General features: G+C 40.9%; 3 protein-coding genes across 4 annotated transcripts in view; 2 read left to right on the top strand and 1 right to left on the bottom strand.

Moving 5' to 3' along the window:
* The window catches only part of LOC148427325 (protein NDRG3-like), an 11,604-nt gene extending 4,691 nt beyond the window's left edge, over nucleotides 1-6,913 (top strand). For both annotated transcript variants that reach the window (XM_088403258.1, XM_088403250.1), the window contains exons 4-16: nucleotides 1,196-1,301; nucleotides 1,377-1,497; nucleotides 1,887-1,949; nucleotides 2,429-2,489; nucleotides 2,575-2,661; nucleotides 2,732-2,788; nucleotides 2,900-3,003; nucleotides 3,329-3,394; nucleotides 3,463-3,514; nucleotides 3,606-3,653; nucleotides 4,210-4,245; nucleotides 4,334-4,385; nucleotides 4,575-6,913. In XM_088403258.1, the coding sequence (XP_088259384.1) occupies nucleotides 1,196-1,301; nucleotides 1,377-1,497; nucleotides 1,887-1,949; nucleotides 2,429-2,489; nucleotides 2,575-2,661; nucleotides 2,732-2,788; nucleotides 2,900-3,003; nucleotides 3,329-3,394; nucleotides 3,463-3,514; nucleotides 3,606-3,653; nucleotides 4,210-4,245; nucleotides 4,334-4,385; nucleotides 4,575-4,708 (987 nt within the window). In that variant the 3' untranslated portion in view covers nucleotides 4,709-6,913. The remainder of the gene's footprint in view (nucleotides 1-1,195; nucleotides 1,302-1,376; nucleotides 1,498-1,886; nucleotides 1,950-2,428; nucleotides 2,490-2,574; nucleotides 2,662-2,731; nucleotides 2,789-2,899; nucleotides 3,004-3,328; nucleotides 3,395-3,462; nucleotides 3,515-3,605; nucleotides 3,654-4,209; nucleotides 4,246-4,333; nucleotides 4,386-4,574) is intronic.
* Nucleotides 6,914-6,979: 66 nt separating this feature from the next.
* On the bottom strand, nucleotides 6,980-11,109 carry rfc2 (replication factor C (activator 1) 2). Its single transcript, XM_088403273.1, has 6 exons — nucleotides 10,808-11,109; nucleotides 9,805-10,080; nucleotides 8,787-8,994; nucleotides 7,704-7,962; nucleotides 7,327-7,587; nucleotides 6,980-7,190 (listed from the first exon to the last, which is right to left on the bottom strand). The coding sequence occupies exons 2-6, from the start codon at nucleotides 10,037-10,039 to the stop codon at nucleotides 7,080-7,082; spliced, it is 1,074 nt and encodes a 357-aa protein (XP_088259399.1). The 5' UTR covers nucleotides 10,040-10,080; nucleotides 10,808-11,109; the 3' UTR covers nucleotides 6,980-7,079.
* usp11 (ubiquitin specific peptidase 11) lies at nucleotides 10,635-27,130 on the top strand. The gene is made up of 21 exons (XM_088403187.1): nucleotides 10,635-10,927; nucleotides 13,785-13,891; nucleotides 14,679-14,809; nucleotides 14,938-15,055; nucleotides 15,519-15,664; nucleotides 16,676-16,737; nucleotides 19,025-19,124; nucleotides 19,213-19,386; nucleotides 19,460-19,618; nucleotides 20,522-20,746; nucleotides 21,319-21,402; nucleotides 21,476-21,570; nucleotides 21,650-21,832; nucleotides 21,909-22,003; nucleotides 22,985-23,467; nucleotides 23,556-23,626; nucleotides 24,028-24,140; nucleotides 24,206-24,355; nucleotides 25,684-25,799; nucleotides 25,898-25,986; nucleotides 26,118-27,130. The coding sequence occupies exons 1-21, from the start codon at nucleotides 10,815-10,817 to the stop codon at nucleotides 26,304-26,306; spliced, it is 3,003 nt and encodes a 1,000-aa protein (XP_088259313.1). The 5' UTR covers nucleotides 10,635-10,814; the 3' UTR covers nucleotides 26,307-27,130.
* Nucleotides 27,131-27,138: the final 8 nt, after the last annotated feature.

The raw sequence follows: 27,138 nt of genomic DNA, 5'->3' as shown, positions 1-27,138 counted from the left end.
GCGAAGTTCATCATTTTTATCCATTTCTGGGGACGGCTACTTAGCTTGTCGCCGTCGACTGAAAATGTCACAGCGGTCGCTCAGGGCTTAGGTAATGACCACTCATGGCTCAGCATGCTGATGTCATGTGACTAAACTCAGAAAACAGGCGACCAATGATTGGTTGTTACCTGGGCAACTGCAATGTAAATTTTAGTCATGTGACAAAATAAATGACCCCTGAAATGGATAAAAACAGATTTTTCTCCTGCATTTACATTTCACGAAGACATTATAAATCAGAATGCCGTCTTTTGGACTAGTGAGGCTTCAAAGAACATAACAAAGACAAATTTGGGGTTTGACTTCCTCTCTAAGCAATAAAGTGGCTAAATAATAATCGGACAACAGAACATACAACATTCTTAGTTTTGATCAGAGGTGGGAAATCGATAGTATAGCCCGCAATCAATTTGATTTTGATTCATAAGAGTTCAATCTGAACCGATCCCCATTCAATTACCGGTAAATCCAATATTGGTTAAAATTCATATATTTATGGAACATCGAGGACATGCTAAGAAAAACTCCACAAACATTAAATTCCAAATCAAATTATGCAGCGGTAATATAGTTTATTTTTATTTATGAAAGTAAACGTTGTTATAATCAAGTCTACATATTTTGGAATTTTCGCCAGTTGAAGATGATAATTTTGTCTACATTTAATTTGATACCTGAATTATTTTTCATGCGCATTTTGCTACTTGGTCTCAACTGAAAATGACATCACGTGCTGCAGACTCAGGTAACAAAGCTGAGCTCATGAATGTCACATGACCAACAAATGATTGGTCACACAGGTGATCTCATTTTTCAGTCAACGCTAAATATGTTTTTAAAGGTATCAAATGTACAGTACATGAAAACTAATGAAATTGTGAAATGAATTTTAGACTGAGACCGTTTCATTGCTGAAAATGGCTTAGCGTGGACTATCCCTTTAAATGTTACACATACGTTGACATGTTGAAATTAGGCTACGTGCAATATTTCTAAGCGTATCTAGTAAATGTCAACTCATGACATTAACATCGCTGTACAAAGTTTCAATTCAATGCTATGGTCGTGTTTTTCTTTTGAATAATTTCAGCGCTGCAGCTCACTAATGCAAATGTTCGGATGATCAGAGTGTATTCACACTTGTGTTTTCCAGGAATATGATGTGGAGACGACTCACTGCGCACTCCACGTAACCATGAGAGGTGTCGCTAAGGGCAACCGACCCACAATTCTCACCTACCATGATGTCGGACTCAACCGTGAGGAAAGAGCGTCAAACATGTACAGTATGTGGACATCATATGAATAAATGCTAACCGGAAGTGTGTTTGTAGATAAGTCGTGCTTTAACAGCCTATTCAACTACGAGGACATGCAGGAAGTGACTCAGCACTTCTCAGTTTTGCACGTGGACGCTCCAGGACAACAGGAGAATGCGCCCACTTTCCCCAATGGGTAACACGCATGCATACAAATAAAGTACATAAACACACGCCGGTCAAATAATTCGGTATTTGGATACCAAACTGAAAATTCGATTGAATAATCGGAAGCCCATAAAGCACAGTGCCAATTAATAATACATGTAAACGTTTCATTTTTACATTTTCGATGAACGTCATATTTGCCATACGCGCTTTGCGTCACTCCGTATCGCCATATATCGATACTGCGAATCGCTATTATCGCCCAGCCCTCTATTTGAGTTACATCAATTTGACCTCAAATATGAGAATGTACTGTTTTTGAGTGAAATAAATACAAATAACCGTCATAAAGCCAATAAAACAAATACCTAAATGAATGCAACTGAACTTGACTGTAGTTTTTGGTTGTATACGCAGGTATCATTATCCGTCTATGGACGAGCTGGCTGCCATGTTGCCGTCAGTTCTCACTCAGCTTCAGTAAGTCGCTGGCCTACTTCACCACCACTCTTTACACTCATGTACTGTGAAACTTCTGTTCATCGCACGGCACGCATACATTTCAGACCCGTCTGCAATAAGCAAAAATCTGCGACATGAAGGGGGCACATACATTTTTTTTTTAATAGTTCTGTTTTAAATAGGTTCACATCATATTTTATTTTTCATAGTTTTAAACTTATTATATAACAGTATGACATGGCTCCTCACGATTGCTATTTGCCTGTGGAAATCCCAGGTTTTTATAGTTATCCTGCATATCTCTTTTCACGGTTAATGGGGGCAGAGCCCCCCTGAAAAAAGTGAAATCTGAGAACGGTATAGAGTATAGTTTAGATTTTTCAATTCAATTATTGCCGCAAATTACATAGCACAGATTTCCATGGGAAAAAAAAAACAACTGTGATTTGCATGACCTTGTTAATGTTATTTATTTCATGTTGCGTGTGCGTGCTCAGGATAAAGAGCGTGATTGGCATCGGGGTCGGCGCTGGTGCCTACATCCTCACCAAACTGGCTGTAAGCCAATCAATTATTCAGCAAATATGTATTGTGGCTGAAAGTATTGAGGCACTTGCTTGACGATTGCTGATTGTCGTTTTAGTTGAATGAGCCCAGTCTGGTGGAAGGTTTAGTCTTGATCAATGTAGATCCCTGCGCCAAGGGTTGGATGGACTGGGCTGTATCCAAGGTCTGAAACGCACACACACACTCGTACACATCTACTATGTGTATGTCGTCAATTGTTTTGTCTTTTTAAGCTGAGCGGTTGGACCAGCAACCTAGTGGACGTCATCATGGCCCACCACTTCAGCACTGTGAGCACACACACTCTTTCACACACACACCTACACACGCGCACACACACACAGCTCGGCAGAGGCTGGTTATGCCTCATTAAGATGTTTTGTGCATGCTTGTGTGTGTAGGATGAATTAACAGAGAACAAAGAGCTCATCCAGACCTACAGGCTCCACATCTCTCAGGACATTCCCCTGGACAACTTAGCATTATTTTACTGCAGCTACGACAGGTGATTTGTCACACGCGTTCTTCAATGTTTTCAATTACGGTACTTAGATTCTGGATTAAAAAAATGTGCTGGAAGACAAAAACATTTAGTAATTTTAGGTATTAAAGTACTTTAGAATTGAAATTTGAAACTCATTTCCCAATTTCATTGTGACTTTTTAAAAACAAGGATTTTAGGGATGAATCACTGCAACTGTTTATTTTTTGAACGTTTGCCACACAAAATATTACGAGTGTTTAATTAGGATGTACGCGTCCATTCCTGCCTACTTGTGTGTTTGTGTCTCTGTTTGTGTGAATGTGCATCTGGATATATTTGCTTACAGTCGAGCAGAGTTACAAATGGAGCGTCCCGTGCCCGGATTGAACCACGAGACAGCCAACACACTCAGGTACTGCCTGTTTGTGTTTTTCTCGTTATTTATTTTCTAAATAACGCGTGCATTTGCGCATGCATCAGGTGTCCTGCTTTGCTGGTTGTCGGAGATACGTCCCCTGCCGTCGATGCCGTGGTCAGTTTCTTTGCCGCTCATCACCAATGGCTGTGGAGCTTAAAATTGTTGTCAAACGCGCATGTGTTTGTGTCTGCTTTTCTTCACACAGGTGGAATGTAATTCCCGACTGAACCCAACAAAAACCACCCTGCTCAAGGTACCTGACATTCTGTCCACAACAATTTTTCATCTCAAATAGCAGTCAAAACCCAAACCGCTGACGAGACAACTCTAGTCGTCAAGGGGAAAAAAAGGACCTCGTTCATAAAAACAATTGAACATTACCAAAGTCATCATCAAATCCGAGTGGGAGAGCTCTGAATTCCCAACGTCCCCAAATACAGCATATGAGGCTACGACCTGAGTCGGGAGTATTCTAAGTGCCGTCGTCTGAAAATGACATCACAGTTGATTGGAACTCAAGTAAAATCCAACCGCGACCCAGCTTCACATCACATGACCTAACTCAAAACAGGTGAGCCGTGATTGGTCCTTACCCGAGCCCTGAACAACTGTGATGTCACTTTCAGTCGAAAGTTCAAATTAGAATTGAAAAAAAAGTGAGTTTTGCTGCTTAATTCATATTCCACAAATTAAATATTAATCAGAATGCCGGGTTTCGACTGGCGGTGATGCTTTGAAAACAACGTAATGTAGTTCATTGCATTTGTCATTGCTATTCCACGTGGTGTAATTCTCATTTTTTCCTCTAGATGGCAGACTGCGGAGGACTTCCACAGGTGGTGCAGGTCAGCTGCTCATTTTATCCTCATTAGATCCCTCCAATTGTATTTATTTTGATAAATTTTTGTGAATGCACTGCTTTCTTCCCCCCAGCCTGGTAAACTGTCAGAGGCCTTCAAATATTTTGTACAGGGGATGGGCTACAGTGAGTAAACCTATTTGTCTTGAACACTATTAGACTCATCGTGTACATATTACTGAGCTATAGTACATGGAGTAAAAATCATTCCAGAAAGCCAGTTTACTCATTTTCATTCTCTACATTTTAGCTGAACTTGAACTTTACTTAAATTTGAATTGATAGCTTTTCAATTCTCGTTGCGTCTCTCGCTAGTGCCCACAGCCGGCATGACCCGCTTGGTTCGCTCCAGGACTCACTCGGCCTCCAGCGTGGGCTCCTGTGACGGCATCCGGACTCGCAGTTGCACCAACACGCTCCCGGAGGGCGCTGCGCCCACCAGCCCCTAACCCCCAAAGGTCCCAAACTCAACTCTTGTCTCCAAGGCCGAATTCTTACCTCTCTCCGGAAGACAACTCTGCAGTTTAGCCGCCGTTGTGGTTCGCGTCCCTCTTCCGTTAACCGAGCTAATTCATAGAATGAGGCGAAAGCGTCATTCTTGAATCTCTCCCTCCATCCAGCCTTGCGGTGGCTGTGGTGATCCCGAAGATGGCTTTCATGTGAGCTTGTGTATTTTTTTTTTTTTAATTCAGTGGAAGCTTGTTTTAGTGTAGCTTCTGTTTGGTATTGATGCATTTCTTATATTTTATTACAGCAGTGTTGAGCGCTCTTGTTGAATTGCTGTTTTTGATCTTTCAACAAATAAGTTGTCTTTTGGGGGCCTAACATACCGAAGTCAGTTTTTTTTTTTTTTCATTGCTGCCCAAACTTTGAGCTAAAGCACATACGTAATTCCACACTCCTCTATAAAACACTCCCACGTCACCTAAACTGAAATGACACAAAAATTATATCGAGAAAAATAGCGATCTCATCTGCAGAACACCACCGCACAAAACGTAACAGGATTTTGTTCTCAAGGGGCCAATTTGGGCAAATCCCAGGACTTCTAATTGCAATTTGCTGTCATATGATGATTATTTGGTTGATTATTTGGACAACTGACAAGGTGTTTGCCTCTTTGTATCACTGCTTGCAGGCATGATTGACATTGGTGCCGTTGTGTTATTTGGTTTGTAGTTCTTGATGTTCAACTCCTAGAATCATTTGGTCAAAACCTTTACACAAGTTACTGTTTTTAATAACTCTATTTGCTGTTCTGTTATGTGAGGTGATGCTAGCATGGCTAAAAATGTACATGACAAGGCACGTTGTTTGGTTTTTCTCCTTTTGAAATGTTTCAGTTGTGTTTGGAAAGACAGCCCTACGTCCTATCAGTGGGTGCCGTCTCGTAAATAGATCAGCCGTCGTCGTCAAAAGGATGGGGGCAAATGAGGCTTCCGAGTGATGAATGACAGACTGGCTGTGAATATTTGCTGTTGGCTGCTTTCTGTTTCTATATTTTACTTCATTAAAAAAATATGGCACATCACATAATGTCTCAAAAAAGTATAAACAGTATTTAATCCTTTCACTGCTGATTTTTTTTTTCAGAAAAAAATTATGGCATATATTTCTAGTTCATAAGTCTAGAACACTTGGCAAATTGGTTTTAAAAAATGCCACTTCCAAATATTAGTTTACAGGCCCTAGAATTTTTTTGTCTCATGTGTGATTTATAGTAATATAAACATGCCAGAGAAGTGAAAATGATCAGCAATATATAGTAATCAATGTAATCTATTGTAACACACACACACACACACATACATATATATATATATATATATATATATATATATATATATGGATTTTTGTGTTTGGGAAAGTTGCTAAATGCCACTAGAATATGTAGATAGGTGTGTAATGAATCGCTGTGATGCCATTTCTGTTATTGCTCCGATTCCAATACCCACTGCGATTTTTTTTTAAAAACTGTGAGACGCATTTTCCCAACGGGAGTGAAAGGGTTAAATATAAAAAGATTTTGCATCTTCAGCAAACTTGTGAAGATCATGTTATTGCTTAGCTTGACACTATCCATCACTAGTACAATACAATTGAAATTGGTTGATTTCTCGAGTACAGTATTCCAAATATGAGTCATTGGTTCATCACAGAAAACTTCATAGATCACGGGTGTCAAACTCAAGGCCCAGGGGCCAGACCCGGCCCACCACATCATTTTAAGTGGCCCGCCAAATGCTTTTGATTTGATGACTTCATGTTTCTGGCTAAAATACAAAACTTGAAAGTTGTCAAGTTTTTTTGTTTTTTTTTGGGGGGGGGCATTCTTTTTTGTTTCCAATCTCTCTTTTGAACGCCTTTCACTGGCCTCTGATCTCAAAACTAGCTAAGTGTGTGAAATTTTGACTTTAGTTATTCCATCCCTCTGTCAGAAACTATAATTACAATGTAGCCCACGATAAAAATGAGTTTGACACCCGTCTTAGAAGTTTTGGTGCGATGCTTGCTCATGGGACCTAAGTGAGGTCTCCAAAGATTGTTTTTGAAGATGGGTGTGTGTAAATAAGTCTTTATTACACATTGAGATTTGTACTTGAATATTTTAGTGCAATGTTGGGCGATAAATAATAAAACTTTGTGAAGCAGAAGCATCTCATTTCGCCTGCTGTTCCTAAACATCCAGCAGAGAAACGTGAAATCAACCAAACATTGACTTATTAGCATAGAAAGTGGATTTTATTTCTTGAAGACTACAAAACAATTGAAAAATGATTTCTTCCAGGCGGCCTTGTCTGTGTGATCCGCTCAGCACCGCTATGAGCCAGGAGGGGGCGCAGTCTTACTGCAAAGACGCGCTACCAGCCCGGCCATCTGCAGCAGTGTGTTGACACCCTCGTTGATGCGCATGTGCGTGAAACCAATCTCCTGGGGGAATGCAAGATCATCACTTTAAAAAAAATTTTAAAAAAGACTTTTTCGTTTCAACAATATCAAGCACCCATTTTGACTTTTTTTTTTTTTTTTTTAATGATGAGAAGACAGTCAAAAGATGACAGCTGACCTTGATGAACTCTAGCTTGAGATACTCTGCCATTTGGTAAGTCTTGCACACTCTGAAGATATTCCCTATGATGTCTTCCGGTGAGTAGCCCAGCATCCACAGCTGCTCAACCACCTTGTACGCCTCATCCACGTTTCCTTGCACGCAGTGTCCCAGCATGCCTTTCACTAGCAGGGGGTGTGGCTCGTCGCACACCTTGAACACGTTCTCGCTATTGATGTAGCCGAAGCCCGAGTTGGTGGACTGCAGGTTGTTCAGCGCCTAGAGGTGCAACAAATGGGGCAGGAGAATAGAGGGGGTTCCTGTCACAAAAAACGTGAAGGCAGAAGCACATTTAACAACGGCGAGAAGCAGCGTGTGAATGCAAGAAGCCTCACCTGCCGCATGTCTCCCTGCGCGGTGAAGATAATCGCCTCCAGGCCGTCGTCGGACACAGATAGCCCCTCCCTCTCAGCCACATCCTGCAGCCGCGCCAGGATCTGGCCATCTGTCAGTTTAGAATAGCGTAAAATGGCGCAGCGCGACTGGATGGGTTCGATGATCTTGTCGGAGGCGTTGCAGGCCAGGGCGAAACGTGTCGTCTTGGAGTAGATCTCCATGATCCTCCTCAATGCCTGCTGAGCTCCGTCGGTCATACTGAAGGAAGGAAGCAAAACTTGTGACTAGGTTGTGTGTAAAATTATGACATCCAGGTCATTATTTTTGGGCGATGGCTGTCATGACACTAAGTGATACAAAAGTTAAAATTTTGTAACTTCTTGCGACAAGGCGAAATGAGCAAAACTTCGTGTTGCTTTCCACCTGTCGTCGCTCCATACGCGTCCTTCGCATCGGCCAACGCTCCTTCGCGCCATGTTGCGCAAACTACATGAACTTTTTTCGCCTTTTACGCGTTTGATGAGAAAGCAGCATTAAAATTAAGATTTGCTTTGTTTTGAATGACAGGTCCACAAAATGACCTCCTCAACAAATGTGATGGATTTCTGTCATAAAAATGACACCAGCGTTACTTGTAAACAATGACTATAAACCATAAAAGTACACAAAGGTCAAAATTTTAATTAATCTACAAGTATAAGCCATTTGATTCAAATTGGCTATCTGATTAATCTTTCGGGCAAGACCCGTTGGGTTCGGCCATTAATCAATTTTGTCAAGACATTTTCTTATGTATTTTTATTTTTTTTTTAACTTCTTCAAAGTATGAAAAACAGCTGTATTCACTTTTTCTATTAGCGCAGAGGGAAAACAGATGACTTTTGTTTGTTGTGGGTCTATCACATTCCACTCCAATTTTCTTTGAATCTAACATTATGTGTATAATCTAGTTATACATATAATTTAAAAGGCATGTTCCCTAATCGACCAGTGTAAAGACTGAAAGTGGCAATTGTGCTTGTTTGACTTTCAATTTTGCATAAGAAAAATATCCAACGTCACACTCCATTCTTGCATCTCACCTGTCAGCTTCATCTAAAATGATGATCTTGTGTCGGCCTTTCGGTAGCGTCACCTTCTGCTGGGCGAACATCTTGATCTTGTTCCTGACCACGTCAATGCCCCTGTCATTTGAGGCGTTGAGCTCTAGCACGGCATCCTTCATGGAGGAGCCGAGCAGTGCTCGGGACAAGCACAGGATGCTGGTTGTCTTTCCAGTTCCAGGGGGACCTGAACCAAATCAGTGGTGTTAAGTGATGGGAAGAATTATGCTTGATTAGATTGCTTCTAAAAATAATTATAAAAACTGCGGAAAACCTGTTATTTCTAATCAAAATTGCATAACAAACTATCGTTATAGCACTTATTGGATTTGGTTTACACGAGCACATTGGTGAGAAACAGACAACTGTTCACTACTTGGGCTTCAGGCCCACTTGATGGCGCCATCGAGCAAATGAAGCCCCATGATGCTTTGAAGCGTGTGTAAATCAATTGGCGGCAAAACTTCATTGCTTTATGAAGCTTTATCGCTGGTGAGTCTTTGACAGTTTTTCCAAGTAACTTCAATTGTCAGTTATAAACTCATACTTAAAAGAGTCACTAGTTCACATTTGAAAAGCATCCTTAAGTCTCTTCATAACGCCCCTAAGAAAATTCCTGAAAAAAAATCAGGATGAATTAACTTCTGTGGCAACGTATATTCATCTGACACTTAACATATGAAATCTTGTCTGTCACATGGCATGAAGTTTGTTTACAGCGGCTGCTGTAAAGAGGTACCCGGGAGTACATGTGACACCGTGAAAAGGTATGTTAGAGGATCTATTAGTAAAGCACAACAGATGTGTGTAAAAGCTTTCAGAATGCAAATTTTCTTCAGCATAGTGTGTTTAAAAAAAAAAAAAGGACTGACACGAATGTGGGCCATCGCAAGTGTTGAAATCCACAATAGTGTAAACAATATGTTGCTAAATCCGAAGAGAAAGTAAGCAATAATAACCATGAACGTAAATTGTGTTTTAATGGCTTCATACTAACCAGCAATGATAATGTTCGGTACGTTTCCCTCGCGGGCGAACACCTCCAGGCGGCTCACCGTGTCCTCGTTACCCACAATCTCATTCAGTTTCATCGGCCTGTACTTTTCCACCCAGGGCAGCTCGTGGGAGCTGGAGGTCGTGCTGCATCCCTCCCCGGCCTCCCTGTCGGGTTGGCATGCGTCTTCTGCGGATGTTTTCTTTTTGCATTGAGGCTCGGCCATATCCACGTCCATTATGGCCACCTTCCACAACTATTTTGTTCCCGCTCCGGAAGCTGTAAGCAATGTTGCGTTTCCATTGGCTATGTTTAAAGCTCGCGATATTTTGACCAAACACGTTTTTTTTTTTAACCGTGGGGACGGCGGATGCCTGTTACCCGAACGAGCTCTGCAAACCCCATCATCAAATGTAGAGTTCTATTAATTGCTACTTTGGTCTTACCCATTACTATCTAAATTTTGGCTAACTGTCTGTGGTTTCTGGTTCTGTTTTCGTAGCCGGAATTTTGTGGTAGTCAATCCAAATGAAACGTTGCAGATCTCGCGATAGTCAAGTGTCGTAAATGCGAACTGCCACAAACCTCGCGATAAATTAATCAAAACATAAGACGTCATCAAGACAAACATGCTCGTTGGTGTGACGCAGCCAAATAAGAGCCTTTAATACATGTCACCAAGTGGACGCGAACGTGTCAAACGTGCCGCCACCACTAACGATAATTCAACACTTGAATGATCATCAAGGTTCACACATCACGCGCACAATACATTCACGTTTGTGTTTTGCGAATGAGCAGCTCAGGTAGAGAAAAGTCATCCAAGTGACTTGTGTGTTCGGAAGGGTCGGATCGACGAACCCGGAAGTCGTCATCCTCCCCCTGGAAGCCGCTTCCTACTTCCGCAAACAATTCGGTGCAGCCCCCCCAGTCGATGGCTTCAGCGAGGCGGCGTTTCAAAGTGTCTACTTTTGCTATCATCTCTCGTCATTGATGTCTCACTGACCGTTGTCATGGCGGCCAATAGCCGCTGCTCCGCGGCCGAGCTCCCCCCGGGCCTGGAGGCCCAGCGGCGGGAGGTCGAGTGTCTGCTTCGGGACTGCGAGCTCCGCGCTGGGGACAGTTGGTAAGAATCATCCGTGAAGACTACCCACCGGCCGCCTCCGTGAACGCCTCTTGGCGACTACGTTTTATCGCCACCCAGCCTGCCCTTAAGCGGCTTTTTTTTTTGACGGATATTGAAAACTCGGGTTTTGCAGGCTCGCTTCGCTAATCGTTGGCTCAGGTTGCTAATGTTAGCTTATATGGAGCGCCCCCACCTCTTCCTGGTCAGGTTCACTTGTAAAATAAAGGTCGTGTCGACAATGTCTCGCGCATTTTATTGTTTCGATCGTTGCTACTGTCAGTTACAAATATGACAGACACTTTCAAACTAAGAGAATCCAAGCCTCAGTAGAGGAATCGCCTATTTGCATGTTTCGTTTTGTGGAACGTTACCACTTACCACAGCTCTTTGAGGAAAAAAATAAATATGTGGCTGTCAGCCTAATTTTCATTTTACCGTTCACTTTGTCATGGTTATTTTATTGAGGTCCTACCTATTTGAATGTATTTTAAATGTTAAAATCAATTTTTATATTGCACACTATTTCTTTTGTGTGTGACTATAGTCCATGTTCGAGCAATAAATACATAACAATAAGAATAGCAATAAATAGCAATAAAACAGAAACAATTGTGCAAATAATATAGTGCAAATATCATGTGCAAAATATGCATGTAGTAAGAGGCATATTAGCGTGTGAGAGATTGGGTTGACAATGGTTCATTTTTCTAATAAAGGATCTGCTTAGCACAAATGGACAAATTAATGAAACTTTTTTTGAAAGAAGTTTTCCATTAAATCATAGGAATCTAATTTGATTGTTAAACGCATATCTAGTGGTATACAGTAATTTACAATTAATGAAAAGCTTTAGAGGAAATATAACCACAAAAGCAATATTATATATAAAAGGTGTACATTTTATGAGTAAATGATGGTCTAACAGACTATACATAGAAAAATAAGACCTCTTTCACTAAAATATATATACTAAGTGCTGTAGTTTCATAGTGCAGTAGTGTCTGGCATGAGCACCATCGTCCTTGTATCACTGACGCACAGTTTTCACACAATTTGACATTTTGAATTGCAGTCAGGTTTTGTCAAAATATGTGCATGAGACAATCAGAAGTGATAAATCAGTCTGTTTGCACTGTATTTACAGCTTGCATATTTGAGGCAAGGGGTGATAGTCATGGTTGAGAAAATCATGTCAGTGTTTGCACAATAACCTTAAGGCTTTTGCTAGGAAAACAATGTCAGGAAAAGCCAACTAAAACAACCTATCTGTATTTAGTATAGTCCTTCTAAAGTGTTGGGGGGGGGGGGATTATGAATGGGCTTTGCTCTTGCAGTGTGGAGTGTATTTACGCATTTATGGCACCAGATAGTGCCGTGGTCTCACCCATTGTCAAAGTCGGGGAATTCTAATTTAGGCCATTGGCGCAATGGTTTTTTACCTTTTTCTTTCTGTTAAAATATTTAAGATATTAATGTTAATCTCCTAGATCAATTTAAATGTATTATTATTCATTTAATTTTTTTCAGCAAATAACAGTCAAAAATTGTCATTAATAAATGTTTCATTAGTTAATTAAATGTTTCATTAATTAATAAAAAATGGAAGTAAATAAACCAATGTTTTATTAAATGTGTTATTGACTGTACCAGTGACTGTATTTAAAAATGTGCCAGTGACTGTATTTAAAAATGTATATACTGTAATTGTTTATCTACTTAATTATTTCATGGTTTTTTGTTGGAGAGTTTCATGAATTGATTTATCTGTCAAACTCTCCCGTGAAAAATTGATGAGCGGGTTCTAACGCCTAATTGGTTACCCTGCTCTTCAAACCAAGGCAAGAGCAGGTTAACACGTAATCTAATGTGGAGTACTTCTTCGATCCTTAATTGTGGTGACTCTTGTGTCAATGTCGTGGTCGGAAAGTGCGGAAATAACCCCCAGCAACTTAACTAATTCCTCCACATTACATTGTGTAAACTCATTTTCCGCAGGACACAGGCCCCTGAACTGTGAGGCGGACGCATCGACCACTGTGTCACGAGCCACCCCTAAAAGCACCATATATACTTTACAGTAAATGTAAATGGTAGGGCCCAACCTAAATTATAGGTATCAAGTGATGACGGCACACTTTTGCACCATTTTAACATATTGTGAATGGCCTCTCTAAGCAGGCTTTTAGCTCATTGTAACATTTTGGCTTATTTGTAGAAAATATACCTGAATGAGTAGCAAAAGAATTTGGCAGATAGTGTCATCTTGTCCTAAATTTCAGGTACTGTTTAATATTGATCAAATTGCCCAAATCAATTGCTATGCTAACGAATCACAAGATAGCAATCTTACAAGGAATGCTGCCAAAGCAGATTGTCAAGGATTTTGCGTATTATCATACAGCAAAGCAAGATGACAACTTGAGTGGAAGAAGGGCTGAAGGGGATTGCTTAAGATCAGGTAGCGATGTTCAATAGTTATGCATTATAGTGAACTAAGCAGTGACGCTTTGGCCCGCTTCAAGAGGTTTTAAAGCACAGGTGTAGAACTCTAGTCCTCGAGGGCCGGTATCCTGCATGTTTTCGAACCAAATGATTAGGATCATTTTCAAGCTCCTGCAGATTTCGCTAATAAGCTAATCATTTGAATCACAAGTGTTGGGGAGAGAAAATCGGAAAACTTGCGGGATACGGACTCTTGAGGACTGAAGTTCAACACCTTTGTTCTAATATCATTGTCCATGTTTTATTTCGTAATGTGTCGGTGTCTTTAAAAAAAGGAAAGATTCTATTTTTCTTAATGAGGTAATATCGGACTAAAAAAAATGGCCCTGTCAACTTGGCTTTGTGTGCATGTCAGGTTCATGGTGGAGCATCGCTGGTACAAACAGTGGAAGGAGTTTGTGGAAAGTGGAGACCAGAACTCATCATGTCCGGGTCAGATTGACAACGGCAAATTGTTTGATGGTAAGTGAAGGCACCTCCTCAACTGCTTGTCTGGAGTCAGTGTGGGCATCAAAAAAAAAAAAAAAAAAAAAGATTTGGTCGTGATCAACTGATGATGATCCCATACTATTGTGACTATTCAGATTTTTATTGTAAAATAATGACTCTTTGTATAAAATTATATTGTAATAATCCTATCTTTTAAAATTACCTTAGATTATTTTCTCATTAAAATGTAGTTAACGTAAAATGACCTTGTCGTCAAACAAAATTATTTTCCTGCACTGTACTAATGAGTGTTAGTGTAAAATGACATTCTGACCTTGTGATTTTATTTCTTGATCTTTTTTTGTCGCATTAACGTTTATTTAAAATTACCACTATTTTGAAATAACTTTCCATTAATTTGACTTTATTCTCATACAGTTCAAAACTATTGAAGTGCTAAATTATAAGTTGTTTTTCCCCTCATACAATTATAGCTTTATATATAAGAGCTGTTGAATGGTGACTTTTTCTACCAATATTTCACCTCATTCTTTTACTATTAAGGACTTTATTCACAAAAAGTAACAATTTTATTTACATGAATCATTTTAATTTTGTAGAATATTGAATGAATGACTTTTTTTTGTAGCCATAATAATTATGTTCTCATTAATAAGTAGTGATATTTGTTTTTCTCATACGGTTAGAATTTTCTAGACATTCTATTCGTGATGTTATTTTAATGAAATAGGGAATTTATTACTATGAGTTGTTTTTCCTCATTATATGCCTAAGATGAATCCTATTTCATGCTCTGCAGATGCGGACTCGTATCACCTTAAAGAGCGTCTGGTGGAGAACGAGGACTTTGTTTTGTTGCCGGCCGAGGCGTGGCACAAGCTTCTGTCCTGGTACGGGATGGTGGACCAGCAACCTCCACTGGAACGCAAGGTGATGCCTGTTCTTCTCCATATTTGATCATAATACATGGATACAACTTCGACCAGAATCTTAGAATATAAATACAAAAAAATTCTTCTAAAAAAATAGATGCATTCATGCTCTCTTCTGCGCTTTAGGTGGTGGACCTGCCCAGCACGCTCAAGGTGGAGGTTTACCCAGTGGAGATCTTCCTCTGTCTCCATGGCAACATGGAGAACGTCACCACGGCGCAGTTTAGCCGCACTGACAGCATACGTGAGTTGCATTGTGGTTAAAGTGAAGCCAACTTTTGTGCTCGAGGGCCCACATTTCATATTCAGACTGAGGTGGGATCATGCTCCTTGATAAATGAGGTGTTGTTAAATATGGTAACTAGAAGCGTAACATGTAAAATGCAAACATTCATTTTACTTATTCAAAAGCTTAATTTTTGAACTACTTGACCAATAAAATAAATGAATGAAAACAGTAAATGCAGGTTTGTAATTTATTAAATAATGGTGTGGTTTCAATTCACAAATATGAATAATACAATTATCTCATTGTCCATTCCTTTTTAGACATTCTAAAGTAGTTTATTTGTTATGCATTTTCATCATCTACTATAATTTAACCCATCTGCCCTGTTTAAAAATACATTGGGTCTCTTGAGCACAAAACTTCGCCTATTACAGTTTTATTAAATAGTGTGTGTTCATAAGTATGTGCATGTGTGCAGAGTCAATCCAGTCTGCCATGTGCCGGGCCTTCTCGCTGCCGTCGACCTGCGAGTGTCGCCTGTGGATGAAAAGTTCTGACAACAACTGTGAACGTCTCAGGAACGTACACATGAGCGTGCTGGATGCCTGTCTGAGCTCAGGAATGGTCAGTACACACGCACAAACACACAAACACACACACACACACACACACACACACACACACACACACACACACACACACACACACGACCATTTGCCTCATTCTGTAATACTGTATGCATTCTTGTTCTTTGCTTTTCTCATTCTTCTCTCAAAAAATTCAGATTATTGCTTTTACTAATATGACTTTATGATGGGATACTAACGTTGGGGTCATTTTCTGCAGTAAAAAGTTAATATTTCGTTAAGCATTTAACTGAATAAATCCCATTTTCACGTGCCATTTACACCTTTAAAAATGCTTTGTCACTTGCTGTCCACCGAAGATGACAACCAATCACAGCTCAGCTTGTTAATGTCTTGACCATACCCAGAAAACAGATGAGCCCTGATTGGTCGTTACCCTTACTTTTATCTTTTTTTTTGTCCCTCATTTGTACTGTATGTAATTTATACTCTCGAAATAACATAGAATATGTATTTCAAAATGTTTCTCTTTCCATTGTAACTTCATTCTCAAAATGACTTAAATTCATACATATATATAACTTTTTCTTGTAATATTGCAACTTTATTGTCTTTACAGGTTCATCCTATAATGCTTTTTTTGTACAAAAAGGAACACCTTTGTAGGGACTCCCACAATTTAGTTTTGCACTATTTCTAGTAAATTAAAGTAAATGTTACCCCATTCACATAATTACATTAAAACTTATTCATCCATTGTCTTTCGCTTGTCTGGGCAATGATGACTTTATTCTCATTACTTAATTTCTTTGTCATTGTAAGCATGTTTTGACTGTTCTTTTTCATGAAACAGCAATTTTATCCAATCACTTCAAATTATTTTCTCTTAATATTACAACTATTTTCATGATTTTTTTTGTTTTTGAAGAAAAAAAACAAAAATGTTCATGTTTTTTAGAATGTCCCTTCCCCCACCCGCCATTGAAATCACAAATGCGATGTTCAACAAGGTGGAATGTGTGCATGCATGTCTGTATTTGCGTTTCAGACGGTGATCATGGAGACGAGGAATGCTGATGGCACTTGGCCGAGCACCAGACCTTTAATTCTGTAAGCACCTTTGTTTTGCTTTCGTTTTACTTATTTGTTGAGCCTGGCCTGAATTTGCGCAAAATCCGATTTTTTTTTTTTTTTTTTTTTTAATGCGAAGCATGCCACAGAGATAATGAAATCACCTGAGAAATATTTTGAATTGTGACGAACAATAAAGCACCATTATGGCATAACACTGCACTACTAACGCTACATCCAGTCAAGTAATCAGATTAGTTACTTTTCTGATATCATCATGAGTTATTTTAATGTGTTAATACTTCAAAAAGTAGCTAATATGTAGATTCAGGAAGAAGCACGTGTTATTATGTAGCAACACCTACAAGATGCAGTAAGAATTGACATGATTTACTTGAAAAGTGGACACTTCTCATTCATAATACAATGTACTGTATCAATGTAATAGTCATAATAAAATCAACATTATACTACTCACTAAAATCTCTAACTACCTTATAGACCACCTCATAAGGGAACCTCTGTAGTTGAGCATATAGTGAAATGCATTTAGAGAGTATTCAAATTAACGTTCACCTTTGAGTGACATAACGATTTCTAGATGCAAGCAAGTACAATTACTCTTTTGAGTTTGTATCAGCAAAAAACAAAATTATTAAGTCAACAGTGATCTACATAGCTTCAATAACTAAAAAAAAAAAAAAAAGAAACGTATTGCACTACGCATCCAGTAAATTAATCATTATCATAATAATAATAATAATAATAATAATAATAATAATAATAATAATAATCATGAAGGGTTAACCTCACAATTAAAAACACACTTACAATTGAAGGAGCAAAACCGGGTGTCATTATGTTAAGCAGGGTGGTCAAACATTGCCAAATGTAACAATAAAGTAACTTTTAATGGTATTTAGTTACTTTTTAAAGCTATTAAATACATATATTGTTACTTCTCAAGCAAGCAATGGGAAAGTAAGTAAGTTATTTTTTTAAAGTACTGTGGCAACAGAGAATATAATAGCACCAAACTAAACAAATGTAAATTGACACCATTAAAAAAAACACCCCCCCATACAGCTGACTTTAGATTTACTTAAGATTTATTTGTTGTTGCTTCCTTATAAATTTGCATCCGTTCTCTAATTGGTTCTTGGCCAGGAAATGCAAGATAGAAGCTTCCCTAATTAAAGACATTTTTCACTCAATTCAACCGCAGAAATACTTTTTTTTGGAAAGGCAAGATAGAAGCTTCCCTAATTAAAGATATTTTTCAGTAAATTCAACCGCAGAAATCCTTTTTTTTACTTGCAGTGTATGTGACTGATAAAGTTAATGCAAATGTTGATGAGACCGTCTCCTATATTTGTAGAACAAGCAGTTATAAATGAGAAAGGACATCCACCACTTGAGTGTAATGAATAGCATGATAATGCCATCAAGTGGACATGATTGTTACTTGCACTCTTGTCCCCTGCATTCCCTCGGATAAAAATGATGTTGTATTATACAGGGTGACTCAAAAAAACGGGCCTCAACTCTAATTAGGCCCCGTTTCTTAGTGTTTTGTCCGAATGAAATGAAACTTTGGTCATAACTAGTTTATTATATTCAAAACATAACATCAAAACACTAGGGTCTTTGGCCGTTTTTCTTCGTTCTACAGCATATGTTCTAGATGGCCTCCATTTAGCTCTGCATTTCTTGAGGCGCCGTTTTTTTTTTTTTTTTTTGGGTCACCCTGTAGCCTAAGGTTAAACCCCTTAGCTGGCTTTGTTTTCGTGTTACACTTATTATTACTGTGTTATGTTTCAATTGCAGTATAACTGCAGAATCACAGACACGGTGTTGACTTTTAAGTGTAAGTACTTAAACAGAAAAAGAATTAGTGTAAGTGCAGATAGAAGTAGACCAGCGGCTGACGAATGACAGGCCAGTATAAAAAGTCACTCGTGGTGGCAGAAGATTGGGCTAAAAAATACACTGATGGACCGCCGATTACAATTTCATCTGACTTGAAAAAAAAAAAAAGACAGACCAACGATGACGGAAAGGCAGCGGGGCTCTGACGTGTCAGACCAGCAAAACAAAAAAAGTAAGTTGCCCACCTACAAAAGACCAATGTGTGAAACCTGAAGAAAATATGCATTCAAATTGGAAAAAAATGACTTAACGCTAACACAAAATGTTACATGAGGCAATTGAATATTAATCACAACAAAACCATTACTAACAGTGAGTGGTGCTGGTAGCAATATCCACCACAAGACCCCAAAACCCAATTGGAATTGTCAAGTTAGAACTGTTGACTGTTTTCCAGGAGAAACTCTATGGAGGATCAAGATTCATACCGAGGTCAGCCCGGCATCTGCGGGCTCACAAACCTTGGCAACACGTGCTTCATGAACTCCGCTCTGCAGGTCTCACACGTGTTACACACACGCACGCGTGCGTGCGCCCACACATACTCATAATAGTGTTGCTTCCATGCTTTGGCCCACCTTGCAGTGCCTGAGCAACACTCCCCCGCTGACCGAGTACTTCCTGCAGAGCACCTACCTGGAGGAGCTCAACTTCTCCAACCCGCTGGGCATGAAGGGCGAGATCGCAGAGGCCTACGCCGACGTTATCAAGCAGATGTGGTCGGGCCACCACTACTCGGTGGTGCCACGTGTCTTCAAGGTGCCGCCACGCCCCGCCTCGCCTCCGGACAGTGGCGCCACTCGTCGCCTGATGCATTTGTGTTTGCGCGCAGACCAAGGTGGGCCACTTTGCGTCGCAGTTCCTGGGCTATCAGCAGCACGATAGTCAGGAGCTGCTATCCTTCCTGCTGGACGGCTTGCACGAGGACCTGAACCGGGTCAAGAATAAAGAATATATAGAGCTGCGTGACGCCGAAGGACGTCCGGACCAGGTCATGCTCATTTTTTTTGCCTTTTTTTTTTTAATGAATGAATGAATTGTAAACATATATGAGAAGAAAAAGCAAAACAATTAGACATTGACAAAACATTGCAAAAGGAGTAGGAAGAAGTGTAATTTTTTTAACACAAAGCCTTTTAAATACCATTGCGGTTTTACATAGAAATAAACATTTATAACCGTCTGTATAAATACATTCCACACCACAGACTTCACTGTTAGTACTAATACTGCACTAGTACTAATATTGTACACATACTCTCATCCATATAAGAATATCAAAAATACATAAACAGCCATATATTGGCGCACATGTATTTTTCATTATTTGTACCATCACAGTCCTAGTGAACACATTTGCTCCTCTTTATACCTGTGTGTTTTTTTAAACAGGTTTACGTGGATTTGTTTTATATCAATTTCTAAATTGCTCCAGTATGGCACCCAAACTAATGATACCCTTACCTTTGTCTCAACATTCCCAGTTTATTGTTTGGGCAGTTGATTATTGCTGACTGTTGTGGACTGGTTGCCAGCCTCAGCATTTACATTCCTGTTCACACATCAGAGTCATCAATTTCAGTCATCAACGCGCATGTCTTTGGAACCTGTGAGGAAAACCCCACACAAACACGGGAAGAAAATGTTAATTCCACAAAGACTGCAGCTGAGATTCTAACATACAACATTCATTATGGCTTAATTAACTTTTTTTGTGTTAAATACAAAATAAGACTCAAATAACCACCCCAGAGTTTCTCTGCATGGGATTTTAAAAAAAAGTGTTGTTTTTTTTTGTTCATTTTTAAGTCTAAATTTGTTAAAGATTGAAGCCTCTTTTACTGTGCATTTTTTAATCTCTCGTGTTTGTGTATTTGTATGTTGGCTAAAGCAGGAAGTAGCCGAGGAGGCATGGCGGAATCACAAACGGCGCAACGACTCCGTAATAGTCGACACCTTCCACGGCCTCTTCAAGTCTACGCTCATTTGCCCCCAGTGCCACAAAGTTTCCGTCACTTTCGACCCGTTCTGCTACCTGAGCATTCCACTTCCTGTTAGCAAGGAGCGCGTCATGGAAGTCTTTTTCATCTCGCTCGAACCGTACGCCAAACCCATGCAGGTCGGCCAAATATTTCTTTGAAATTATGTCATGACTTCCCATTTTAATTTTCTCCGAATTTTCCAACTCTTTCAATTGTCTAAATAATTTTTCAGTTTGATAAACCAAGATTACACATTTTTACGGTGCCGCGGTATGAGCATAAAAATGTTTGCATTAATCCGTACACTCAGTTTAGTAATTCGTGTCCTCAGTTTACTAAATTGTGCCTTCATTTTTAATCCGTTCCCTTAGTTTAGTAATCTGTACCCTCATTTTACTACTCCGTACCTTCAGTTTACTGTAAACGCTGTATTGAAGGGAGGTGTCCCGGGGTGGGGTGGATGACGTGAGAGCGGGGCGACAATAGAGAGCATTTGGAGCGAGTGTGGAATAAACGGGGGTCGGCTGTTCCGCCCCCAAAGAACTACAAGTTCTGTGTGTCCCTCCCTTGTAACGAAAAGTGGAACACCTCACACGGGACACGCTACATTAATTATACTTAAGTAAAGATGGAAGGCCATGTTGTTGTTTTGTTTTGTTGGTCAAATATTGTGCTGATGCTTCCCCTGTTTGTGTTTGTGTGTGCGCAGCATCGCGTCGTGGTTCCCAAGGTGGGAAAAGTATCGGACCTCTGCTCCGCTCTGTCCAAGATGACCAACGTTCCCGAAACTCAGGTTGGCCATTAACTGAGTAATGGACTTCTCCATCATCGCCTTGAAATGAACTCAAGTTTGTGGAATATTTCAGATGGTGGTCGCCGATGTCTTCAAGCACCGCTTTTATAAAATCTACACACCAGATGAATCTCTGAGCTGCATCCTGGACCGAGATGACATCTTTGTGTACGAAGACCTCGATGTCTGCTTTTTGCGAATGGTCTTTTCTGCGTTCGCGTGGGACAAATGGAGTTTGTGTTTTTAGGTACGAGTGCAACGTGCAAAGCGAGCAGCACGTGCTGCTGGCGCTTTACCTAAGGGAACGTTCCCACTTCAGAGACTACGGTTCAGTCAGCACCACGCTCTTCGGACACCCGCTGCTGCTCAGTGTTCCGCGCAGCAGCTGCAGCCAAGAGGCGCTCTACCAAATTTTCTTGCAGAGACTGGCGTGAGTAACACTCAATGCAGCCATTCGCTAAGGTCAATGCCTGCATTGTAATAAGTGTTGGCGTTGGTGTGTATAGACGCTATGTGCGAGCGCCCAACCCTTCTGAGGAGCTGGAGGAGGATGACGACGAAGAGGAGCTTTACAAAAGCCAGACCAACGGCATCAGTGACGGTAACTAACTGACAATGGAGCTGCCCGTTTATCTGTTGGAAACAAGGTTGTTAATGAAATGTCATACTACTTTTTTTTTTCAGACTGATACCAGCGTAAAATATGTTTTGATGTAGCTTCAGTGTGAGTTTCTTGCCTTTTGGGTGCATCTGTATTTTATATATTTATAGTACAGGCCAAAGGATTCCATTTTTTAAAGTAATGACATTCACTCGTTTTTCTTGAGTGGAGCGTTTGGTTCTTGCCTTAATATGGGTATTAATAGTTGTCCATAACACGAAAGTAAAGTCTTCTATCATTTTAAATAGTGCATGTAAATTACTTTTTGCAAATTATCGATTGAAATTCTTATTGAATATGCGCTTTTATAAGACCTGCATTTCTACCAATGTAAAACGTCTCGTTGCCATGGTAGAGCTGCCTCGCCTCTCATGACGGCATTCAAAGGGCGGTCAGCCAACACATCCATCATCTTGACCACTTATCCACATGAAGTTCGTGGGGGCTGAACCCTATCGCAACGTATTAAAGGAGCCTAAACGAGGCATTTTACTGATATTGCCAAGACCGCGCACAAAACACCCGTTCCGTCTATCAAACGCTTCCCCGTGGGAAACCATGAAAACTATTCCAGCCCAGAGTGAATTATGTACTGTAGACATTGATTGTCTGAACCTAAAAGACATGGATCAGGTTGTGCTGTATTTGGATCGTTGGTGGATGGTTACGCTCATCAGTCTTTCCGAGGTATTCTCGCACGCATAGATCATTTTTATTTCAAGTGTTAGGGTAAGAGGATCCGAAAAAGGCTGGTGCTGAATGAAACAATGAAAACAGACAAGGACAAAAGTTTACTATAGTGAAAGAGCAAAACCCCTTACACGCCTGGTAGGAACAAAATTGGCCGTCTTTGGCCCACCAGCAGTATTTGACCAAGCCATCTTCAAATCATTTCCCGCGTGTGTCTGATCGGCCGCTTAGATGACGAGCAGGAGGACGCGGAGCGACCGGGACCCTCGCAGTCGGAGGCGTGCTTCGCCGACGGGCCCGCGAACACCCGGCACCAGGACCCCGCCCCTCCCTCAGAGCTCCACACGCGGCCCTCCCCTCCGGTGGAGGGCGACGCCCACAACGCGTGCGTCGGTTCCGCCAAGCCCCTGTGCAGCGGCGACGCCGGGCCGAGCGACGGGCACATCCACGCCCGCGGCGAGGAGAGCCGAGCCGAAATAGACGAGGAGGCGAATGACGAGGCGGCGAACGAAGAGGAAGCGGCGTCGGCGCCGCAGAGTGATGGCCCCGCAGTGGACGACGGCAAGCAGGAGGAGGCGTGCTCTCCGGGCCAGCCTTCCAATGAACAATCGGCCAAGACGAAGGCGCGGCGTCGGAAGAAGCGTCTATTTGACATCCAGGCCGTCAACTGCAACGGCCTTGAGCGGGAGACGGGCCATGACATGACCTTCAGCTGTGAGTATACACCTTTCCAAACTCACACACACACACACACACACACACACACACACAGTATTTTTGAAATGTGCCGATGTGTGAGCAGCGCAGCCATACGTGGCCCTGGACTGGGACACTGAAACCAAGAAGAGATTCTACAATGAAAACGAGGCAGAGGTCAGTGTGTGACTGCTGACGTTATTGCGTAAAATTAACTGTCAAATCATGTAATCGCAATAAATTTAACATTGTAGTTGGTGATAAACTGATCCGAATTGAACAGATTATGTCAATGTTGTGTCAAAATGTAAAATAATGCCTAACTAGTTAATTAGCTGATTATGGCCCTTCACACATTGGCCAAAAATAATGGCCTGATTATTTGACCTTTTTACATGTATGTACTCTACACATTTACAACAGTTATATTCAAGTAACACCTGTGTAATTATTACACAGAATGCATAAACTTGTATCCTTGAACACTTTGATGCATTTGTTGATGAGGAAGTCATTCAAAACAAATCTTTGCCTCGCTCTCTTCGGCCTTGTGATTGGCTCCTGCCGTCGCGCTGCAGAAGTACGTGAAGCACAGCAGCATGGACGTTCCTCTGCAGCAGACCACCGTGCAGCTGCAGGAGTGCATCCAGCTCTTCACCACGGTGGAAACATTGGAAGAGGAAAACCCATGGTAGACACACACACCGTCACAAACACATACAAACCTACTTAATGTTAACCTGCGTGTGTTCACAGGTACTGTCCTGTGTGTAAGAGGCACCAGTTGGCCACCAAAAAACTGGATCTGTGGTCTCTACCAGAGGTCCTTATAATCCACCTCAAGAGGTTCTCTTACACTAAGTTTACCAGGGAGAAGCTAGACACCATTGTGGACTTTCCCCTCAGGTACACGTGTGCAACACGTCTCATAAGAGCTGCATTTTCCTTGTGTATGTGCACTAAACGCATCACATTGTTTATACAAGTCCCAATTTGGACCCCGTGCTGGCATAATGTAGATTTTCCCCAAATTGTCGTCTAGAATTTACTTTCCTTTTCCTTTCATTTTGTCCTCCACTTTCTCCTCCTGCTTCACCTCCACGTTTTCTTCCTCGGCCTCCTCCATTTCTCACTCTGCTCACTCTTCCTACTCTCTGTTGTACTCCACACTGACAGCTTACCTATCACAAGTTCACTTGGCAACAAGTTCAGGGAAGACTGCTGGGATAGACTCCAGCACACCAGTGACCTTTGTGAGCTAGATAAAATTGAGAGATAAAATTCAGTGCAAAGCATTGTTTGTGCTTTTAGGTTCAAGCGATATTTAATAGTTTACGCATGAATCACCTTTAGAGTTCAAGCATTCAGACAACAACTGGAAAAGCCCCAAAACTGCAAACCAACGATGGTGCCACACCAAACAAAAATACCATTGACAGCTTATTATCGCTATTGTTTCACATTCTAAATCGGCAGTTGTCAAAGTGTATACATGAGATGGACATCAGCTTTTTAACAGGGTTTCTGCAGATGTCTGTACATTTATTTTTTACAAGGCCAGGCCAAGATTAAAGCAATTTCCTCAAAATAAGAACAAATAAATTGGAAGCTGAAGCAACCTATTGCTAAATGCCGTTAAAGACTCCTTTGCAAAATGTTGAAGGTCCGTATTATTTGAAATGTTATGCCTGTTCTCTGTAGTAACACAAATGTTCTGGCATACGTGCCAAAAATAAAACGGATGATGTTACACCATCTATATTCTGAAGTTGCTGAATAAAATATGACTAGGAATAACACTACTAGGGCTGACCTCAAAATCTGAGATGTCTTTCCAAAAATTCTATTTCACACCCCCCTTCCAATCGCCAAGAAAAATAGTAAAAAGAACACAGGAAATTCAAAATAAGTTTTGCTTTTCTTTTTGCTAGCATTTTACAGTGCAAAATGTCTGCCTCGCATCAAATACATCTGTAAACAAAAGGAGGGTAGTAGCATTTTTAATGAGATTGCTAAAATGAAGACTGCAAAGATAAACATTGAAAATTAGGATTCCAACACAAAAAAGAAAAACTTTGAATCAAGTGCTGCCAAATCTGTTGTATACAAAAACAGCGAAGGCATTCTATCCTAGCGTTTAAAAAAAAAAAAAGCATTCTCTTAGTTCTCCACTAGATGTCGCAAAATACTCCACATTGATCCCCTTAAGATGAAGCTACTCCTGCGTGTTGTAGGAATCTGGACTTCTCCGGTTGCCTCTTGAGGAAAACGATGTCCAGTGGGGAACCTCCGAGCCGCTACGACCTCATTGCCGTGTCCAACCACTACGGAGGACTCCGAGACGGCCACTGTATGACGTTTGGCCCATACCAAAATTCCAACAAACCTTCACCTACCGTCTCGAAGCATCTCAGTTGATTGTGTGTGTGTGTGTGTGTGTGTGTGTAGACACCAGTTACGCACGTAACAAGGACAATGGTCAGTGGTACTACTTTGATGACAGCAAAGTGACATACGCCACAGAGGAGCAGATCATGGTAAGTCATTGTGTCTGTTTTAGATTTAGGGTACGATTGTACTTTAGTCAGAATTCAAGATAAAAATCTTAATTTTGTGAAAAGGTTTGTTGTAAATTCATTAAAATGTGCGTATGCCTTGCTGGTGGCAGACCAACGCCGCCTACGTGCTCTTCTACCATCGCCAAGACAAGATAAGGAAACCTCGCATGCCGGCGCCCAACCCCAGCTCGCCCACTAGCACGGCGTCCTCGTCCGCGCAGCCCTCGGAGGCCGGGGTCAGCGCCGCCACGCCGCCCTGCGCCACCGCCTTTGCCGAGCTCACCATGGAGACGGACTGAATGACAGACGGCCATATTTTCATTTCCGGCGACGCCTCGCAATGTGTGATTCAACACTTTGATCACTTTTACTGGCCAAAAAGAACCACGATAACGTGTTCATTCAGCTAGCGTAATTTGATCGGATGCCGGGAGTCATCAGTTCACCAACACTAATGGAGAGAAAAAAAAAATCGATGAATAACCGTGATTAAATGGAGAATTCATTGGCTAACTTTCTTGATAGGACCAAGGGAAGGAAGATAATTTGGAGATACGGATCTGATTGGATGATACAAGTTTGAAGGCACTCTAATCCGACGACGATATACGTCTTAATTCAATCGATCGTTCCACACAATCCCGTCAAAAGTCCAGTCAATGTTTTTTTTACGGCCAGTAACTACTGAATTCATTCTCTTATCAGTCCAGGTTTCTTCATATGATGCCCCCCCCCAAAAAAAAACACAATTCAGAGACTAATTTGACTTTATGATGGTAATGTGCATAAGTAACTAACCAGGCAGGCGCTTGACTTTCCATTGCTGTTAATCATGATTTGAGTCTGCATATTTCCATAGCTACATTTGTATGTTGACTGGGCTGCTTTTTTTTTTTTTGTATATTTTGCTTATACTATTTATTGAGGTGTCACATGACCCGGCAAGGCCATTGAGGCGCTTCTATGTTCCCTGCAAAATGTTTGGCAGCCACAACGCTGTACAGTATTTTTCTAACAGAGCTGCTTTTTATGGACATGATCGGGCTTTCTCTGGGCTACCTGTTTTGTCAAATATGTGATGATTTTATAAGACTTTTGAAATAAAAGGACATTTGTTATGTCACCGCCGCC

Source organism: Hippichthys cyanospilos, chromosome 2 (assembly GCF_059441005.1).
Source record: "Hippichthys cyanospilos isolate Australia breed blue-spotted pipefish chromosome 2, RoL_Hcya_1.0, whole genome shotgun sequence".
NCBI classification, from domain to species: Eukaryota; Metazoa; Chordata; class Actinopteri; order Syngnathiformes; family Syngnathidae; genus Hippichthys; species Hippichthys cyanospilos.
The sequence above is the reverse complement of the archived record's forward strand: the minus strand, read 5'-3'. Positions and strand labels throughout refer to the sequence as shown.

Bases quoted from the DNA above. Each gene is read 5' to 3' on its own strand.
- rfc2 (XM_088403273.1), bottom strand. From the start codon at position 10,039: ATGGACGTGGATATGGCCGAGCCTCAATGCAAAAAGAAAACATCCGCA. The intron at 7,588-7,703 runs GTGAGGCTTCTT...TTGCACCTCTAG, and splicing joins CGCAGGGAGACATGCGGCAG to GCGCTGAACAACCTGCAGTC. The intron at 7,191-7,326 runs GTCAGCTGTCAT...GCATTCCCCCAG, and splicing joins TCAAGCTAGAGTTCATCAAG to GAGATTGGTTTCACGCACAT.
- usp11 (XM_088403187.1), top strand. From the start codon at position 10,815: ATGGCGGCCAATAGCCGCTGCTCCGCGGCCGAGCTCCCCCCGGGCCTG. The intron at 20,747-21,318 runs GTCGGCCAAATA...GTGTGTGCGCAG, and splicing joins CGTACGCCAAACCCATGCAG to CATCGCGTCGTGGTTCCCAA. The intron at 21,571-21,649 runs GTACGAAGACCT...TTGTGTTTTTAG, and splicing joins GACCGAGATGACATCTTTGT to GTACGAGTGCAACGTGCAAA.